Source organism: Phoca vitulina, unplaced genomic scaffold (assembly GCF_004348235.1).
Source record: "Phoca vitulina isolate PV1807 unplaced genomic scaffold, GSC_HSeal_1.0 scaffold92, whole genome shotgun sequence".
Taxonomy (NCBI): domain Eukaryota; kingdom Metazoa; phylum Chordata; class Mammalia; order Carnivora; family Phocidae; genus Phoca; species Phoca vitulina.
Genome location: NW_022589795.1, coordinates 254468 through 262020, shown reverse-complemented (window position 1 = coordinate 262020; position 7553 = coordinate 254468). Strand labels below are relative to the sequence as shown.

At 57.0% G+C, this 7553-nt stretch overlaps 1 protein-coding gene across 1 annotated transcript; it reads left to right on the top strand.

Annotated features, from left to right (window-relative positions):
• The first annotated feature begins 273 nt into the window (after window positions 1-273).
• KRT13 (keratin 13) lies at window positions 274-4678 on the top strand. The gene is made up of 8 exons (XM_032396455.1): window positions 274-925; window positions 2012-2094; window positions 2286-2442; window positions 2634-2795; window positions 2884-3009; window positions 3101-3321; window positions 3993-4018; window positions 4365-4678. The coding sequence occupies exons 1-8, from the start codon at window positions 293-295 to the stop codon at window positions 4436-4438; spliced, it is 1482 nt and encodes a 493-aa protein (XP_032252346.1). The 5' UTR covers window positions 274-292; the 3' UTR covers window positions 4439-4678.
• Window positions 4679-7553: the final 2875 nt, after the last annotated feature.

Below are 7553 nucleotides of genomic sequence, written 5' to 3'. Positions count from 1 at the left end.
GTCTGCGGTGACTTTGCAAAGCACAGGGCCACCTTGCGGCTCCGTCCCCATTCTAGTACTGGGTGGAGCTGAGAGCCTGCGGAGTAAGCTCCCTAAGTGCAGAGCTGAAATGGAATTCAGCTGTCAAAAGGGCAGAACACTGTGCCCTCTGAATCATCCCTTTTGTTGAGGATTAAAAAAAAAAAGCCACCCCCAAAGGCACAACCCACCTTGGAGAGCAGAGGTAACTGGGCTTGTGGGAAACAGCAGTGCAGTTGGCACCAGTCGGAGGGTGGGGTGGGGAGGAGAGAAGATGGGGCGATTGTCCAACCTCGTGGAGGGCAGTATAAAAGGGCACCCGCTGTGGGGAAGAGCCACAGTCTTCGGCCCAGGCCAAGCCCAGCTCCTGTGCACACCTGCTCCTCACCTTGCTCTCACCATGAGCTGTCGTCTGCAGAGCTCCTCCGCCAGCTATGGAGGTGGTTTTGGGGGTGGCTCCTGCCAGCTGGGAGGAGGCCGCAGTATCTCTGCCTGTTCAACCCGCTTTGTCTCTGGGGGATCAGCTGGGGGCTACGGGGGCAGCATGGGCTGCGGCTTCGGTGGAGGGGCTGGTAGTGGTTTTGGGGGCGGCTTTGGAGGTGGCTTTGGAGGTGGCCTTGGAGGTGGCCTTGGAGGTGGCCTTGGAGGTGGCTTTGGTGGGAGTTTCGGCGGTGGCTTTGGTGACTACAGTGGTGGCGATGGCAGCCTCCTCTCCGGCAACGAGAAGTTCACCATGCAGAACCTCAACGACCGCTTGGCCTCCTACCTGGACAAGGTGCGCGCCCTGGAGGAGGCCAATACTGAGCTGGAGGTGAAGATCCGCGACTGGCACCTGAAGCAGAGCCCCAGCAGCCCCGAGCAGGACTACAGTCCCTACTACAAGACCATCGAGGAGCTGCGGGACAAGGTGAGTCCTCAGGTGTTGGCGAGCTTTCTTCTGTGCAGGGCAGAGCTTTCCCTAGCTGCAAAGGCCAGGGAACCCGGTATCCCAAAGGACCAGAAGATGCAGCGTGGTGGAACCCTCACCCCGCCTGCAGAGGGAAATTCTAGTCTTTTACTACCAAGCAACTCTACTTCTGATAAGCTTTCTTATGCCACTGCTCCCCAAACACGTTCTTTCTCGTTATCCACTTTTACTGTTCTTACTACTCACGTCAACATTTTTACTGCTTCCCAAACAGTTATGTTATTAATGACTTGATCCCTATAATTCCAATCCATGGAGCTGTTTGGAAACCATGACAGTTTTAAAAGCCGCTAAGAATGATTAAAATCAGCCGAGAAAGGGATACATGTTCATACACTGGTCTGGGAATACTAGTTGATTTTGTAGGGGTCCCATTTAAACTGTTATTCTCAACTGGCTATGAGGTGCGGGAGGAAGCTCAGGCGGTGCTAAGCTGAGCTGAGACTCCTTCTTCAAGGCCTGTCTGTCATGCTGGGGTCCCAGCTTGTTGGAACAGAAATCCACCTGCCTGGGCTGGGTCCCAGCTATGTGGGGTGGATTTTAACTGCTTCGGAATATGAGAGTTTAGATGAGAAGTTCAAATGGATGGAAATATTTATTGGCTCTTCCTTCTGCTCAGCCAGGAGGCCAGCTCCAGTGAGGTTACTATGAGCTGTGTGGACCCAGGCTGACCCCCTCCTGACCTTAAAGAGAAGGCTGTCACGACGGTGACCTAGAGAGGTCGCTAGTCTGAGGCCGTGAAGACATGACTAACCAAAGATGTCCTGGGCAGGGTCGTTCCCCTGAAATGTACATTCCGATCTTCCCCATCACGACCAGGCATAGATAGGTTGCCAGAGAGACAGAACCAGAAGAAGGACCTGCCCTGCCCCTCACTTCACCGAGGCCCGGAGAGCAGGGCCTTATCTGCTCACAGGGACAGTGTGGAGGCAGCCTGATGTCTAATGACAACAGTCCAGCCCATGTTTTCTCTTCCTCCTCCCCAAGCTCGTGGACCCTCCAGTGGTTACCCTTTGTATTTTGCAGATCCTGGCGGCCACCATCGACAACAACCAGGTCATTCTGGAGATTGACAACGCCCGACTGGCTGCGGACGACTTCAGGCTCAAGTGAGTTCATTGTCCTCACTGGCCTTTCCAAACCATCTTTTATTTGAGAGCAATGCTCATCTGAACAGTGAAATCGGAGCATCCCAGGAGTGAAGGTCTTGGAGAAGTAGCAGAGTCCAGTGCAGAAGTAAGGGAGGGTCTAATATCATTTCTGTGTTGCTTCTCCAATTAAAAAAAAAAAAAACCTTTAGGTATGAGAATGAGCTGACCCTGCGCCAGAGCGTGGAGGCCGACATCAACGGCCTGCGCCGGGTGCTGGACGAGCTGACCCTGTCCAAGACCGACCTGGAGATGCAGATCGAGAGCCTGAACGAGGAGCTGGCCTACCTGAAGAAGAACCACGAGGAGGTGAGGGCCGGCAGGGGCCTGCCAGAGCTGAATCACCTCCGGCGAGAAAGGGGAGCAGCCAGACCCAGCCCTCTGCTGTGGGACCTGGAAGCGCTTCCCAGAACATGCTGGTGGCACTCAGAGCCAAGGCGGGGGTGGGGTGCGGGGGGAGGATGAGGAGCATCACACATCTTCCTCTTCCATCCTTATAGGAGATGAAGGAGTTCAGCAGCCAGGTGGTAGGTCAGGTCAACGTGGAGATGGACGCCACCCCCGGCATTGACCTGACCCGCGTGCTGGCCGAGATGAGGGAACAGTACGAGGCCATGGCGGAGAAGAACCGGCGGGACGCCGAGGAATGGTTCCACAGCAAGGTGCCCGGCCTTCTTACCCCGTGGAGCCGGCGGCTGCCAGGGCCTTCCACTAGGCTCCTCCATAACCTTCTTCCTCCTCTAATTTCAGAGTGCAGAGCTGAACAAGGAGGTGTCCTCTAGCACCGCCATGATGGAGACCAGCAAGACGGAGATCACGGAGCTGAGGCGCACGCTCCAGGGCCTGGAGATCGAGCTGCAGTCCCAGCTCAGCATGGTACACCCGCTGCCCTCTGCCCGGCGGCCCCACCACCTCCAGGCCTCTGCCTGGCCTGGCTCCCTTCATCACTTCTTTGTTGCCCCACCAGAAAGCCGGGCTGGAGAGCACGGTGGCGGAGACTGAGTGCCGCTACGCCATGCAGCTGCAGCAGATCCAGGGGCTCATCAGCTGCCTGGAGGCCCAGCTGAGCGAGCTCCGTAGTGAGATGGAGTGCCAGAACCAGGAGTACAAGACTCTGCTGGACATCAAGACGCGGCTGGAGCAGGAGATCGCCACCTACCGCAGCCTGCTGGAGGGCCAGGACGCCAGGTAAGGCCTCTCAAGTCTCTTGGGAAAGTGACCACAGGACCCTTGGACAGCCGAGCAGGTGGGGCCTTAGGGATCAGGTCCTCATGGCCCACATGGAAGGGGACCTTCTGAGCTTAAACAGACTGGACGCAGATCCAGGACCAGAGCTCCCTGTTTTCTAGAATCAGATTGTGGGGGCATTTCCTCAAGCAGGCTGCAGAGTCTGTCCCTTTAAGCTTTCTGGTTTGGGCCTCTGGATTAGATGGGCAGGAATAGGGGCCATGGACAGAACATCTCATATTGGAAAAACTATTACCTTGGGTTCAGGTCAGCTGGACAAAGCTATAAACGTGGTGATTTAACTCCCTTCAGACCATTTGCAGGGACCAGGCCACCCTTGTGGGCTCAGGGGGAGTAGAGGTGGCGGGGGAGAGTACCAAATGGATCAGAGGGAGGACAAAACTTCTGGCAAATGTCCTGGATTTGGGGCGAATATTATCTCCTCCTGAGGCCTCACAGACAGCAGACAGACCTGGCAGGTACCAGGTGCTGCCCCTTGGGCTGGGGGCAGAGTTGGTAAAAAACCCAACTCAGGGGCTCTGAGTGATGATCTGAGTGGCTCCCTCCGCAGACAGGTGAGCAACTGTCCTCGGGGGGCCTTCTGCTCACATGACCTCTCTTCTCTCTCCCAGGATGACTGGCTTACCCTCCTCGGGAGGTAAGGAAACAACCCGGGGAGAGGGGCGAGTCTGGCTCCCGTTCAGCGCCCTGGGGGGCTGGGAGAGAGGCTGTGCTGGACTCCCCAGTGTAGGGAGGGAGGGAGGGGGCTCTGGTGGACGTGGTCATTTGCTTGTCTGTTTTCTTTGCAAAATAGCTGGCTCTGTCCCACTGAGCCACTGGGATACTTTGGAGAGAGAACCACCTTTGGGGACAATAACCTGAGTCCTTATCAACTAACCTCCAACCTGCGCCGTGGGGGCATGGGGCGTGGGGCCCTCCCGGGGGACGCTGACCTGCCGAGGTCTTCTCCAGCTTGAGTGTGTCTTGCCCCGTCCATTTCTCAGGAAGCACCAGCGCCGCGGTCACCACCACCACCTCCTCTTTGGGTCGCCGCACTTCAGACACCCGTAGGCTTTAAATCCACTCAGCATCCTCTTCCTCTGTCTTCAGCGTCCAGAGGAGAGAGCTGATGGGTCCCTGCAGGAGAGGGAGAGACCGCAGGATGCTCCCCCGCCCCACGCTTTCCCGAGGGCGGGCGCTCCGTGCTTCTCTCCTTGTGCGCTTCCTCTTCTCCCTTACCTGGCTACTCTGCCTTCTCAGCTTCTCTACTAACAAGAAAAGATAATTCAATAAAGTTTCCTGCCTTTTTGCAAATGTATTTTTGATTCTGGCCTGGTTTCTGAGGGCAGCACCTGCCAAGACCCTGATTTGGGACGGTGGGAGAATGGGTGCCATTGGGTCAAGTGGCTCCCCCTGACAAGGTCTGGCCCAGGGAGCTCCCAGCTGGGAAGGACACAAGGCACCTGGGTCAACCATCAGGGCACAGACACGGGTGGCTCATGGATGAGGGTGCTCAGCAAACACGGACAAATGGAGCAGACTGGAGACATGGGGGGACACATGAGCCAGTTTAACACCCTGTAGGATGTACGGCAGCAACAGGGTTCCAGTAGCGTCAGGTGATGGAAAGAGGTACAGAGGGCTCTGGGGCAGGCTTTGAGGGGTCAGTGCAGGGCTGATTTAAGGAGGAGACCCAGGACAATTACCCCAGGCCCAATCTGCTGCCTCCCTGCTTTCTGCAGAGCGCCTTCCTGCTTTCTGCAGAGCAACCCCCTTTTTTAAAAAAAGATTTTTTATTTACTTATTTGACAGAGAGAGACACAGTGAGAGAGGGAACACAAGCAGGGGGAGCGGGAGAGGGAGAATCAGGCCTCCCGCTGAGCGAGGAGCCCAAGGTGGGGCCCGATCCCAGGACCCTGAGATCATGACCTGAGCCGAAGGCAGATGCTTAATCGACCGAGCCACCCAGGCACCCCCAGAGCCTTTCCTTTTAAGATGATGGACATCCAGACCTTCAGTTGCCCCTAGCCCCTGGCCTACCCTAAGATCCTGCCATTCCAACCCACTCAAAGTGAGCTGACCTTCCTCCCCAATTCCCCTCTGCACCCCTGTGCCCCCTGCCTCTCTCTGTGTCCCAGCTCAGACTTACAACCTCCTCTTGCTTGGCTCGCTCCTTACATGGAGTCTGGTCCTCTGGATTCTGGCACAGGCACACTTCTCTTTCTCCTTTTCACGACCCCCTTAGCTCATCTGGGACATGTCCTTGGTCACAATTGCCAATACATTCTGATGACTCCAGGGAGGCCCCTCTCCTCCACACCAGACTCTCATGCCCAACTGCACTGGCCATTGCCTCCTCAAATCTACCTGTCGGACGGAGTGCCCCTCATTCTCCCAGATCTGTGCCTTCCTGATCCCCCATTCCAGAGGACCTGGAAACCCAAGCCAGGAGCCCAGGAGTCACCTTGGCCTGCTCACTCCCTACTCCCCTTCCACGTCTATCCCGTGGATGCTATTAGCTATAATGTCCTCACAGCCTCCCTGGCCTTCCTGCCTCCAGTTTGAGCTTCCTCTGCATCCTTGCTCCACACTCCAGTGGGGACGATTGCTGGGAATGGAAAGTCTTCCTCCTGGCCTAGCGATGCTTTCAAAGCTACCCCCGGCCACTGGGGAAAACACTGACGCCTCCCTGGCAGAGGAGACCCTGGGCCTCTTCCTGCCTCTCTCCAAGCCCTGAATTCTATAATCACCTCCTCTCACCCCCCGCAGTCTTGCCACTGCAAACCGCTCTCGGTGACCCAGCCATGTGGCCGGGAGCCTCCGGCCTTTGTTCAGTGAGCGACCTCAGTCTGACCTTCCTCCTCTCTTTCTCTCTGCACCTCCATCTTTGTGTTATTGCAGACTACCAGGTTTTTATTCAACATTCAGGCCCCTCTGTGGCCCTCGGGTAGTGTGGGTGTGTTCAGGTGTGTGCAGCCCCGCGCCGCACAGCATTGACCCTGTGCTTGGAGGGCGGGGCTGTCTTTCTGTCTCCGGGCCAGCCTGCCCCTGGGCTCAGCCCCGCGTACCGGAGGCAGAGATGGATGAATGAACCGGGCAGTGCCTGTCCGATGCTATCTAGTTTCTGCCACGGGGTTTAGGCCAGAGCATAGGTGGGCTCTGCCGCCCCTGCCAGCTTCCCCCTTTTCTGCCTCCTCATTTTCCCCCTCTCCCCCTCCCCAGGCCCCTGCACAGTTTATTCCCCTCATTCTTTGTCCTCCTTCTCCTCCTCCAATCACAAGCCTGCTGTGGGCTCAGCTGGCTGGCTTAGTCCCACAGGGGTCACTCAGACATGGCCCACCTGGCTGACTAAGCCAGATGGTTCCAGATCGCACCCCACGGCAGAACAGGCGGGGCTGGGTGCTAGCTCCCGCGCCCAGAACTGTGCTCGAGCTGAGGCGTCAAAGGGAAACAGGACCTGGCCTCCTCTCCCGGAAGCTTTGTACCTGTCTGTGGTTCCGCTTCGTCAGCAGCTGTTTGTTGAGTGCCCGCTGTGTGACAGGCACTGTGTGGGGGACCTGGACAGAAGGGCAAAAGGTGGCGTCTGTCTTCAAGGAGCTCACGGACGGACTGATGGACGGGGCAGAGGGAGGAGACATCCCCAATAATAAGTGATTGCAACCTTCAAAGCTCAGCTCATGCTCCACCCTCTCTGGTCTCCCCCCACCACTCCCAGCATTCCCAATCTGTCCCCAAAGCCTCCAGTGCCTCCGTCTGTCCCCATGTGTTGATGACCATCGCAGCAATTATTGGAGAGCAGGGCGTGAGGGCCCCGTGCTCTGGAGCAACATCTGTGTGTCCGGCTCTGCCACATGCTCTATTCCTAACCCTGGCCAAGAGACTTAGCTCGTGCGCTCACTTTCGTCACCTGCCCAGCCCTGCCTCCCTGGGAGGCTAGAAAAGCAGTCCTCGGCACATAGCAAGGACTCAGTAAGAGAGCTTTCCGACTCTCTTCCCTAACCGTGAGTTCTTGCAGGGCAGTTCTTTGTAGTCCTCATCCTCATACCCAGAATGTTCTAGGAGCTCAATAAACCTGCTGGATGGAGGACGAGAGAGTGGATAAAGGCCAGCCATGGGGCTGAAAGAAGTAAGGAGGCACACTGCACTGAGATCACCCAGAGAAGGGGTGTCCCCCAGGCTGAGGGAGGGACCCG